This window comes from Chiloscyllium punctatum, chromosome 30 (assembly GCF_047496795.1).
Source record: "Chiloscyllium punctatum isolate Juve2018m chromosome 30, sChiPun1.3, whole genome shotgun sequence".
NCBI lineage: Eukaryota > Metazoa > Chordata > Chondrichthyes > Orectolobiformes > Hemiscylliidae > Chiloscyllium > Chiloscyllium punctatum.
This window is the reverse complement of record NC_092768.1, coordinates 13452430-13465422: the sequence shown is the minus strand read 5'-3', so window position 1 is coordinate 13465422 and position 12993 is coordinate 13452430. Positions and strand designations below refer to the sequence as shown.

General features: G+C 44.4%; 1 protein-coding gene across 1 annotated transcript in view; it reads left to right on the top strand.

Moving 5' to 3' along the window:
- The window catches only part of LOC140455090 (uncharacterized), a 115145-nt gene that overhangs the window by 25051 nt on the left and 77101 nt on the right, over positions 1-12993 (top strand). The window contains exon 7 of the mRNA XM_072549752.1: positions 12288-12362. Coding sequence (XP_072405853.1) covers positions 12288-12362 — 75 coding nt within the window. The remainder of the gene's footprint in view (positions 1-12287; positions 12363-12993) is intronic.

Here is a 12993-nt window from a genome sequence, read left to right as displayed (position 1 = left end):
AGATTAGATACAGAAGTTTGTTTAATCCAGATCACATTGACATAAGGAGGGAAGATGTGTTGGGTAGGCTAAAGAATATTAAGGTGGACAAATTCCCAGGACTGGATGGGATCTATCCCAGATTGCTGAGGGAGGGCAGATAGTAATTGGCTGGGGCCCTGACAGATACCTTTGTAGCATCTCTAAACACAGGTGAGGTGCCGGAAGACTAGAGGGTTAATCATGTTGACCCCTGTACAAGGATAGTCAGGATAGTCCAGGTAACTACAACCAGCCTGACATCAGTGGTGGTAAAGTTGCTGGAGAAGGTACTGAGGGATAAAATCTATTTAAATTTGGAAAAGGATGGGGTTATCAGTGATGGACAACATGGTTTTGTATGGGGGAGATCGTGCCTTACCAACTTAATAGAGTTCCTTGAGGAAGTGACCAAGTTGATAGATGAAGGAAGGGCTGTAGATGTCATATACATGGACGTTTGATAAGGTTCCCCATGGTAAACTAATGGAGAAAGTGAAGTTACATGGTGTGCAGGGTGGTCTAGCTAAGTGGATAAAGAACTGGTTGAGCAACAGGAGATAGAAAGTAGTAGTTGAAGGGAGTTTCTCGAAATGGAGAAAGGAGACCAGTGGTGTTCCACAGGGATCAGTGCTGGGGCCACTATTGTTTGTGATATACATAAATAATCTGGAATAGGACATTGTTGATATGATCAGAAAATTTACAGCTGACATGAAGATTGGTGGAGTAGCAAAAAGCATAGAGGGCTATCAAAGAATACAGGAGAATATAGAGAGACTGGAGAGTTGGGCGGAGAAGTGGCAGATGGAGATCAATCCAGGCAAATGTGAGGTGATGCATTTTGGGAAGTCTAATTCTAGAGCGAATTATACAATGAACGGAAGAGCCTTGGGAAAAGTTAATGAGCAGAGAAATCTGGGAGTTCACTGTACCCTGAAGGTGGCTGCACAGGTGGATAGAGTGGTCAAGAGGGCATATGGTATGGTTGCCTTCATCGGACAGGATATTGAATATAAGAACTGTCAGGTCATGTTAAAGTTGGAGAAGACTTTAGTTCAGCCACATTTAGAATACTGTGTACAGTTCTGGTCACCACATTACCAAAAGGATGTGGAAGCTTTGGAGAGAAAGTTTACAAGGATGTTACGAGGAAGGTGCTAGCTATGAGTAGGTTAGGATTGTTTTCATTAGAAAAAAGGGATTGAGGGGGGACCTGATTGAAAATCATGAAGGGTATAGACTTGGTGGTTGGAGATAAGCTTTATCCCAGGGTGAGGGATTCAGTAATGAGAGGTGATGCATTCAAGGTGAGAGGTGAAAAGTTTAAGAGGGATAAATGCAGCAAGGTGGTAGGTGCCTGGAACGCATTGCCAGCAGAAGTAGTAGAGGCAGGAACGGTAGATTCATTTAAGGTGTGTCAGAATAAATGCATGAGTAGGTGGGGAGCAGAGGGATACAGATGCTTAGGAATTCGGTGACAGGTTTAGTTAGTGGATTTGGATCAGCTCAGGCTTGGAGGGCCAAAAGGCCTGTTCTTTGCCTGTAAATTTGCTTTTTCTTTTGTTCTATGATGGGCCAAATGATCTCCTTCTGTGCTGTAAGACTGTCTGAATCTGTAACTGGGGTGGGTTACTCATGTCCAATTACTGAGAAGGACCTGACACCCAGCATGAGCAAAACCAATGTAGTGTACAAAATCCCATGCAAGGATTGCACAAAACACTACATAGGACAAATAGGAAAACAGCTAACAATGAACACCAACTAGCCACGAAACGACACGACCAGCTATCCTTAGTAGCCACACACGCAGATGACAAGCAACATGAGTTCGACTGGGACAACACTACTATTATAGGAAAAGCTAAACAGAGAACAGCCAGGGAATTCCTAGAAGCATGGCACTCATCCACAGATTCGATTAATAAGCACATTGACCTGGACCCAATATACTGTCCACTGCAACGGACAGCTGGAACTGACAACCGGAAGCGGCAGAGACAAACCACTACAAATGCTGGAGGAAATATCACAGAAGCACTTCACAGGAGGCTCCCAAGCACTGAGGATGTCACCTAGACAGGGGACGAAACGTCTGCAACACAAATTCCCAGCTCGGCGAACAGAACCACAACAACGAGCACCCGAGCTACAAATCTTCTCACAAACTTTGAAGATAGTAGAGCACTTTGTGAGCGTACTCTTTTCCTGTCAGATTAGGGCCACTTCTCTGTTGTGGATCCGTGACTTTTCTCTCACTCTTCCCTCCTCATGGAGCAACAATGGGTTTGTAATCTGTGTGTGCAGTGGGTGGAGGGGAGGAGGAGTGGGATTTCCAGTGTCCTGCTCCAATGGGCTGTAACAGGAAGGAGACCGAAACTGAGCACAATACTCCAGCTGTAGTCTTTCCAAGGTTGGATACAATTACAGCAAGGTTTAATTCTTTCTGGACTCAAATAATCTTGTCATGAACTCCAGCATCCCATTTTCCTTCCTAATTGTTTACTGCACCAGTGTGTTAGCTTTCAGTGACTCATGAACATGGATATCCAGGTCCCTTTGACATAGATTGGGAGGAGCTGGGGTCTGAGCAAGATCCTTGGGGTAGCCCACTAGACGCAGCACACTCACCTGAGAATGACCCAATTATTTCTCCTCCTCCTCCTCTCTTATTTCTGTCCATTAGCCAATTGTCAATCCATCTCAACCTGCCCACGACCCTTTTTCTGGAATCTTAATGAAAGCCTTCTCAAAATCCAAATACTCCAAAGGCACAAGGTCCCCATCCCACATTCTCCCACTAAGTTGCTGAAAAACTCTAAGATGGTGTTTCAAACATGGTTTCTTTTTCATAAATCCATACTGAATCTTCTCAATCTTGCTGCTATTGTTAAGTGTCATGTCATAACATCCTTTATAATAGAATTTAGGCTTTTCCTTTTGAGTGATGTCAGGGTAACTGGTCTGTAGTTCCTCATTTTCTCTCACCCTCATCTTTTAAAGAGTGGTCACTTGCTACCTTTGAATTTGCAAGGGCTATCTCAAAACAAATCTAATTTTGGAAGATGACCTCCATTGAATTCATTATCTCTGCAGCCACCTCTTCTAACTCTCTGGAATGAAGATCATCCAGTCTAGGAGATTATTAACTAGCAGTCCCACTCATTTCTCCAGTGTTGCTGCTACAGCTCTAACTATTCCTGCCTGGAGATCTGCTGTCCTCTCTTGTAGCTCTTGTCCCATCCTCATGCATCCACTGTAGCTCCTCTGCAACTGTTCTGGGACTTCCAGGCCCCAACTCCCCCTCTCTCTGCTTCCCTCTACTTTGCCTTCTTGTAAAAACAGTTTCTGTCATTTTTCAACTCTGATCCATTAAACTGATAAAAATCTCCATTTACTTTTTATTCCTTCATGGTATCGCTGGATAGGCAGCATTTATTGCCCATCCATAATTGCCCAGGGGGCAGTTAAGAGTCAATCACATTGCTGTGGGTCTGGAGTCACATGTCAGCCAGACCCAGTAAGAATGGCAGCTGCCTTCCCGACAGGGCAATAGTGAACCAGGCGGATTTTTCTGTCAATCAACAATGGATTCAGTGTCATTATTAGATTCTTAATTCCAGATTTCTTTTTTACTGAATTCAAATTACAGCATCTACCATTGCAGGGTTTGAAGCCGGATCCCCAGAACATTATCTAGGTCTCTGCATTAACAATGCAGTGACAACACCATTCGACCATTAGCCCCTCGCCTGGGAAAAGCCAGGAGAACAGAAATTGGAGGGGAAGGCAGGCCAGAGGGTCTTCTCGTGGGTCTGCTCCTGGGCCTGGCCTGGCTGGCCATTATCAGGCCCAGGCAGCGGGCCATGGAGGGTGTTGTTATGGCTGATTGCCTGCCCCTTTTCCGTGGTTACGTATGGGCCTGGGTGTCCCTGGAGAAGGACCATGCAGTGTCCACCAACACCCTCAAGATTTTCAGGGAGAGATGGGCACCACAAGGTGTGGAGTGTTTTATACGCCCCTCAAATTCCATTTTAATTTAGTCCCTTTCCCTCCCCTTCACTTTTTCGATCACATAGGCGTTGCCTTTGAAGAGAAGGGAACTGCTGGCCCTGACCACTCAGGTGTTGAAAAAAAGGTACAAAACACTACAGGACTCCTTGCATTACTGAGTTTTGTCAAATAGTGGTGCTAGTGCCCTCTTGTTCATTTTCTTCAGATCATTTGTTGGGGAGAAAGTACTGGAGACTGACTCACCCTGATTAATCATATCAGACTCTGGTTCTGTCTTCACAGATGCTGCCAGGTCTGATGCAGAGTTTCTCCAGCATTTTCTATTTGGCTTGAGGTTTTTCCAGCATGATACCGAAAGATATTGGAGCAGAATTATGCTATTTGGCCCATTGAATCTGCTGACCATTCGATCATGGCTGATGTATTTCTCAACCTCGTTCTCTGCCTTCTCCCTGTAATCCTTGATCCCCTTAACTATCCAAGAATCTATCTATCTCTGTCTTAAATACACTCAATGATTTGGCCTCCACTGCCTCTGTGGCAATGAATTCCACAGATTCACCACCATCTGGCTGAAACTCCTCTGCTTCTCAGTTATAGAGGGTTGTCCCTTCACTCTGAGCCTGTTCCTTCAGATCCTAGTCTCTCATTCTAGTGGGAACATCTTCTCCATGCCCGCTCTATCCCGGCCTCTGAATATTGTTCAAGTTTCAATCAGATCCCATAATTTACAAAGCATAAGTCAAGGCTGTATTGGAATACACCCCACTTTCCTGGGTGAGTGAAGTTCCAACAACATTCAAGAAGTTTGACACGATATTGGAAAAAAGCCAGCCTGCTTGATTGGCACTGCATTCACTACATCCACCAACGACACTCAATAGTGTGTACAGGTCGATCTGCTATAATTCGTGTTTCATCAATGTGAATGTGATGAATTGGGGACACTCCATAATGCAAACTTTTAAAGAGCATATTGGTTTTTACATGATTCCAGTCCCATTATTTTAAAATGGTGCTGCTATTATGCAATTTTCTTATAAATGGGGTTGCAAGAGAATAGAACGACTGCGTTATAGCAGAACCAACTGTACCACCTACAAGATGCACTGCAGAAATTATACAAAGATCTTTAGACAGTGCATTTTAAACCCAAAATGACTTACACCTAGAAGTACCAAGGCAGCAGATACCAGCCCTTGCAAATTCTCCTCCAATGCCATTCACCCTCCTGGCTTAGAAATATATCACCATTCCTTCAGTTTGACTGGGTCAGATTCCTGGAATTCCCTCCCTACAGGCATTGTGGGTCAACCCGCAGCACATGGATAACGACGGTTCAAGAATGCAGCTCATCCCCACCACTGGGCAACTGGGGATGGGCAATAAATGCTGGTCCAGCCAGACACCAACATCCAAGGAGTGACATTTTAATGTAAAAATGATATGATCGCAGAAAAGGAAGAGGACAACCCGAGTGAGACTGGAGCTCATGGTGGATTGATGATTAAAGATAGAAATGTGATGAAGAGGATGTGGTGCCTTACAACCTGGCTGATAATGTTTCAACCGGGTAGTCCCATTACTGCAGTGTCTTCTTTCTCACAGACTCTCTTCTTGTGGCTACTAAATGGATAGGTGTCCATCTTAGTGTCTCAAAGCTAGTCCTTTTTTTCTAAAAGCTGTTCCTTGGCTCAAAGAGACTCTGACCTTGATTTCTTTCAGAGGGGCAATAAACCAGGCTGGGCTCCGATCAGTCTGGTTTGGTACAATGATTAAAGGGTATTGAGAGGCCTTTTCATTATATGTAAGCAGATGAGACTTCAGGCCTCTGTGGTCATGTTTTAGAAGTGACCTGTATAATGAAAGGGGAGTGGTCAGCTCTCTAGCTGAGCTAAGCAGTTTAGTTCAGTCTTGAGCTGGTGAGAAGTTCAACAGGGAGCTGTGTGGAAACTCTCTGTCTCTCTCTCTCTCTCTTTCTGCTCTTCACTTCAACCTTTAAACATGTGTTCCATTTCTACTGGGTTTTAAAGGGAGTTTGCTTATTGGGACTGTTGTGTATATTCAGAGCAGCATAATTAAATCTAGTTGGATAGACTGAGTTCTGTAGGGGTTCTTTATTCTGTTCTTTGTGTTTCATTGCGTATTTTTGTGAATAATTTTTTGTCTGTTTCAAAATCTAGTAGTCAACCTACCGACCTTACTCTGGGTAACTTTCACTGTACACTTACTGAAACAAATTGCAAAGTTATGGGGGTCTGGGGCTACCTGCTTAAGAATGTTTTGAATTGTCTGGCCTAGTCCATAACATCAGCACCCTCCTTGCTTGTTCTGTACGACCCAAGGAGCTAGAAGCCCAGCAGTGCAGATTGTCCCACTTCAGCAGAACCTGCTGTGTGTTTAGATAAGGCATCACCTGGTGGGGAATTTGTTCAAAGCGAATGGATTATCAAAAAGGAGAGGTCTGGCTCAAACTGGAATACAGAGGAACCTCGAACACCCGAACGAGGTGGGAGGGCACTATTTTGATCAGATAATTGATTCAATGTCTTTCCTCTGGGGGTCAGAGTTTTCCATTAAGTCTGCTCCCCATTCAGGAGACTGCAGCACACTGTGCACGAGGCACAACCAGTTCCGATTGCCCAATTACAGGAAGGATATTACTAAGCTAGCAAGGGTTCAAATGAGATTTACCAAGATGTTGCCAGGTCCAAAAGGTTTGAGTTATAAAGAAAAGTTGGATAGGCTGAGACTTCCTGCACTGGAGTGTAGGAGGTTGAGAGATGACCTGATAGAAATTATAGGATGGGTGATTTCACGACTAGGGGCGCATTTTTAAGATGAGAGGAGAAAGATTGGAAAAAAAGATGAGGGGCAAATACTTTTAAACAGTGGATGGTTCACATGTGGAATGAACTTCCTGAGGAAGTCGTGGATATGGGTACAGTTACAATATTTAAAAGGTTTTTGGATAAGCACATGAATAGGAAAGGTGTGGAGGAAATATGACCAGGATCAGGCAGGGGGGACAAGTTTAGTTTGGGATTATACTTGGCATGGATTGTTTGGAGCAAAGGATTGCTGTGTGATTCTATGGCTATGACTCTAGGAAAGACATACTGGCATTGGAATCAGTCCAGAGAAGGTTCACTAGCCTGGTCCTGTACTCAATGCAGTTCAATAGACTGAGAAGCGACTTTGTTGAAACATGTAAGATTCTTTGAAAGCCTGACAGGATAAATGCAGAGAGGCTGTTTCCTTGTGTGAGATTCTAGGACCAGAGAGCATAATCTCAGAGTAAGGAATTGTTTATTAACAGATGGATATGAGGAGGAATTTCTCTCAAAGTGTAATGAATCTGTGAATATCTGAGCTGAAAGGTGGCAGATGAACAAAGCGACCTTGGAGTGCAGGTTCATAGCTCCTTGAAAGTGGAGTTGCAGGTAGATAGGATAGTGAAGAAGGTGTTTGGTATGCTATCCTTTATTGGTCAGAGTATTGAGTACAGGACATTGGTTAGGCCGCTGTTGGAGTATCGCATGCAATTCTGTTCTCCTTCCTATCAGAAAGATGTTGTGAAACTTGAAAGAGTTCAGAAAAAAATTACAAGGATGTTGCCAGAGTTGGAGGATTTGAGCTACAGGGAGAGGCTGAACAGGCTGGAGCTGTTTTCCCTGGAGCATCGGATGCTGAGGGGTGACCTTATAGAGGCTTACAAAATTATGAGGGGCATGGATAGGATAAAAGACAAGGTCTTTTCCCTGGGGTCAGGGAGTCCAGAACTAGAGGGCATAGGTTTAGGGTGAGAGGGAAAAGATATAAAACAGACCTAAGGGGCAACTTTTTCTCAGAGTGTGGTACGTTTATGGAATGAGCTGCCAGAGGATGTGGTGGAGACTGGTACAATTGCAACATTTAAGATGCATTTGGATGGGTATACGAATAGGAAGGGTTTGGAGGGCTATGGGCCGGTTGCTGGCAGGTGGGACTGGATTGGGTTGGGATATCTGGTCGGCATGGACGGGTTGGACCGAAGGGTCTGTTTCCATGCAGTACATCTCTTTGACTCTATGACTCTATAACTCAAAAGACTGTCCGGGAAATACTGAAGTCTGACAGACATCATTTTAATCAGTAGGGAATCACTTTGTTGAGGAAAAGACATAATGATATGATCACATTTGATCTCATCAAATGGCACTGCAAACTTGATGTACTGAAATCTCCCCTCGTCTCCTACATCTTATAGTCTTGTAGTCTGATGGTCACGGCCCTGATGTGAAAGAAAAGATGCCAAAAGTGTTGCAGTCTCCTGTGTTAATTTGTGATGGCCATCTCCAGGCAGCTCCTTCACTGGCAGGGAATCCCATATTGATCCCATATTCTACAAGATGTAGAAGCAGGTGTCAGCCATTCAGCAGTAGTTTCCCCATTCAGGGCGTTAGCTCTGTTTTCTTTCAATCCTGCTTCCAGCTCTGTCCTCCTGATACACTGGAAAGTCTCCTTTCTGTGGAGGATGTTGCTTTTCATCACCACAGTGGCCAATTATCAGAGAGTCAGACTCCTATTGCCAACTGAAGCCTAACCGCTGGTTAAATCTCTGTCCCATCATCCTATCATGATCCATTGAGATCAGACAGGATTCTGATCTCTCCCTCCCTCACCCTGGTGAAGATTGACTAGTACAGCATCAAGCAGCAGTATATTCAAACCCTGCTGCCCTCTGTTGTCGTGGGATCTGAAAGCTCAATATTTTGATTCCGGAGCAGAAATTAATTCTTCAATCACCCCTGTCCCCACAAGATGGGTTCAGAATCAGATGAGTTTTGTACAAGGGCAGGGAACGCAGGGTGGAAATCCCACCACCTTCCCAGCTCTCACCAGCTGAGTTCAGGGTGAGATAGTTCATGACTTCCTTCCCATACACAGGCTAATTGAATCCCTTGACACTGGTATTCAATAAGAGAAGGATGGAGTTTCACAAGCTGTGCAGGTCAATATAGTGTCGAATCCCTTTACTCAACAGCCTGAGCCCAATTCAGAGGACCAATGTGAACAAAACAGGAGCCTCCCCTGCCCTTCGTGTTGACTTTCCCTCTGATTCACCAACTGCAGGCACCACACACACACATCTCCAAAGGTTCCATTGCTGACCCTCTGGACCTGCCCTTCTGCAACACCAGCAGTGGCCATTCCTCTTGGTGGTCCTGACTGTCATGCACTGCTGACAACCTCTGATTGGCTGGCAGTTCTTGACGGGTAGGGTTGTCTCACAGTGGAAAGTGCAGTGATTTAATTATCCTGGGGGAGCCAAAACCCTAGTGCAAGGGGACTTACTACCGATAGGAACTTTATTCCATCAGGACTCCTGGAGATTGGGTTAGCAGGGCTCTCTGAGGTTTCACTGAGAATAATAGCTTTGTCCCAAACACATTAAATTTCAGCTACTAATTTGATTTTTGTTTCAGCTCTTCAAACAGACACAGCTGCACATGCTTAGATTAAAATTGATTTCCGTTTTATTTGTGACACAGATGAACATCACCAAAGCAACAAGACGACCCAGCAGTTTGGCACATCAGACAAAATTTCTGCTGTTAAACAGGGGATAGTAATCTTAACAATGATCAGTATCTACAAATTATACCAACCACACCTTTTTCAGTGGAGGATTCACTGTAACTCACCTCTGGAGTATTATGCGCCAAACAGCCAGGTGGAGAGTGATAGAACTAGGGTCAACCTTTATACACGTTTATACCCATTTCATTACAGAATGGCACAGCCCAAAATCTAGCATCTGCAGTTTCAGTCTGTGTCAATTTATACCTTTTATGAATAATCCAAAAACAATGAAGAATCCATTTGAAAGGGCCATCCTAACTGATGTAAACAACAAATCAACACTTCAATGGAAAATCAAATTAAAATTACTTCCTGTAGTTAACAATTAAGTCCATTATTCCCATACTCACTGGTGGTGCAATACTTCAAATGTTCCTATGGCCACTGCATGATCCATTTCCAAGAAGCTATGGGAACTGACATAGCCATCTTCAGGCAGCTCCTGCTGACCCTGATCATGGACAATTTGGCCAAGCCAATGAGCTGGCCTACAAGGAAGTCACTCAATCTGTTTGGCCATTTCCACATGGGTGGGCTAAAGGCCAGAAGAAAAGACTGAAGTATCACCAGAAATTGTTATTATTTTCAATAACAGATGAAGGGCTGCCCCTCATAGCTTCTACAAAAATATTAAACACAGACTTCACCAAGTTGTAGAAATAACAGTTAACATGAGAGTCAGTGAGGCAACTTAATACTCTATTTCACAGGATTGTAGAGTGTACAATCTCCTTGTCAAATCTCTAATGCATGAAAGGCATAACAGGAGACATCAGCAGACAAAGCAACAAGAACAGATCAGGAAATCCTGGGAACACACAGCAGCTCAGACAGTAACTATGTGGAGAGAGAGCAGGCAGCTCGACATCTGAACAGTGAAGCCTTTGTCAGAACACCATCAGATCTTGCTGTTTGTTGGTGTTGTTTAATTCACTGTCACTTCTCCAGGAATGTCCACCTCCAGGAAGTTCTGCTCCTGTGTTTGACATGACCTCCTTGTGTCTCTGTTCCCTGCCCTCTCTCTCCCTCCTTGTGTTTGATTGGGATTATGTGGATCAATCTTAGATCCAGCCAATCCAACAGAAACTTTTTCTGGGAAATGGGATAAATTCTTGAGATGTTACAAGGGAAACTGCAGGATGAATGAGAAAATTGGATAGATCTTTCTAAACAGCTCGCACATACACGATGGGCCAAATGGCTTCCTTCTGTGCTGTAAGACTGTCTGAATTAAAAACTGGAACATGTGGGGGCAGGTTCTGGGAATCATTAATTAATGTGTCAGTGGAGAGCTTGCACAGTCCAGGGGTTTAATGTCTGGGTTTGTCAAGCAGCATCTCAACAACAGGGTAAGGCTGGAACCCCATTAAACAGAATGGGATCTAGTGATTGACTTGGTATGGAGCTGACATGAATTCATCAGCCTTTTAAATACAGTGTGTGTCTGATACAAACTTGGTCTAATGTCTCCCTTCTTACAAAACACTCGCTCCCACACCAACTTTGATCCAACACCAAGGGGAGTGCTCACCAGGTTTCTGGGTTATCTATGGGGTGACCATAGAAAGGTTCAGCACAGAATGGAACAAGGTGTGTGGTTTGTCTCTGGGTCTGCTCTCTGCAAGACGCCCTCACCTGATCCCACAAGATCCATATCCCCTTCCTCCTGCCCCTGTTTCCAGAAGGTTTATTTCCACCTCAGCTGCTGATCACATTCACAGTAGAAAGCCCTGATTGAATCTACATCTGTGGAGAGAAATCAGAGCTAACGTTTCTGATCGAGTGACCAGTTCTGAATGAACTCAGTTCTGAAGAAGGCTCACCTGACCTGAAACATTAACTCTGATTTCTCTTCCCAAATGCTGCCAAACCTGCTGAGCTTTTGCAGCAATTTCTGGTTTTGTTTCTGATTTACAGCATCCACAGTTCTTTCAGTTTTTATCCAACATTTGTATCCTCCTTTGCAGCTGCACAGAACCGAACTGCTTTAGTGCCGATGTATATTTGTGAAGATATTTTTGTGAATAAAGTATATTTTTGAAATAAAAATAATTCAAGTACAGGGATATAGGATTACAGTGAAAAATGGACAATGTTGGGACAAAGATACTCAGGTACAAAACATGAGGGACAAAGTAGAAAGTTAGGAAATCTGGTTAAAAGTTCAACATTAAAGCCATTCTTAATTGTAAAGCAGAAAAATAAAGAAATGAAGCTCAAATTTCAGCGTTACAATCCTTAAATGTTTAGCCAAGCTCCTCACAAGATCTCCATCTACCCCGGTTCTGGGCTCGCTCTCTCCACAAAGGAATGAACAGATAGGGAATACAGGGAGACAGACCATGTGCAGGAAGATGGGAGTAGTTTAGAATGGCATCCTGGTCAGCACAGACACGATGGGCTGAAGGGCCTGTTCCTGTGCTGTCCTGTTCTATGGAAGTAGATTAAAGTAAGAAAACAAAAGCTGAGAAGGAAGGAAACAAGGCAAAGGGGACGGAGCAGATGGTCTCCGGGCAGGAGCCCGCTCGCTACGCTGCTCCTCCGCCACCATCCTGATCTCTGTTTCTCTCTCCACTGATCGTGCAAAACCCACTGAGTTTCCCCAGCAATTTCTGTTTTTGTTTCAGATCTTTGTTTTCTGTCATTGAATGATATTTGGCTGCAGTACCGATCCCCACCAGCCGGTGGCGGTGCTGTAACAGGTATAACATCAGCAATTCCACCTTGTGTCTTTCACTGTGTCTCACATCTGCACACACACGACATGGGTACTGGGGAAAAATAAGCACTACCGCAGTTAGGCGGTAGTGTGGGGTTAAAGAAAATAGGAGTATCAAAAGCAAACAAAAATACCATCAGCAACCTCCGCGCCCTCTGTTCCCCGCAGTACCGCTCACTGCCAGAAGGTGGTAATATTGCACCGATTATTCTTCAACTGGGATGAGACTGTTGGAGAAATTTCCTGCTGACAATGTGGCCCCTATCTATGCTAGGCAGATGAAACACAGACTGGGTGACCGTTTGTAGAACACCAAAGTTAGGTTAGGTGAATTGGCCACGCTAAATTGCCCGTAGTGTTAGGTGCAGGGGTAAATGTAGGGGAATGGGTCTGGGTGGGTGCGCTTCGGCGGGTCGGTGTGGACTTGTTGGGCCAAAGGGCCTGTTTCCACACTGTAAGTAATCTAATCGAATCTAAAATTCCGTCCCTGACCTTCCAGTTGCCTGCCACTTCAACACAGCCCCGTGTTCCCTGGCCAACATCTCTGTCTGGGGCCTGTTGCAGTACTCCAGCCAGGCTCAGTGTAAACTGGAGGAACAGCACCTCATCTTCCG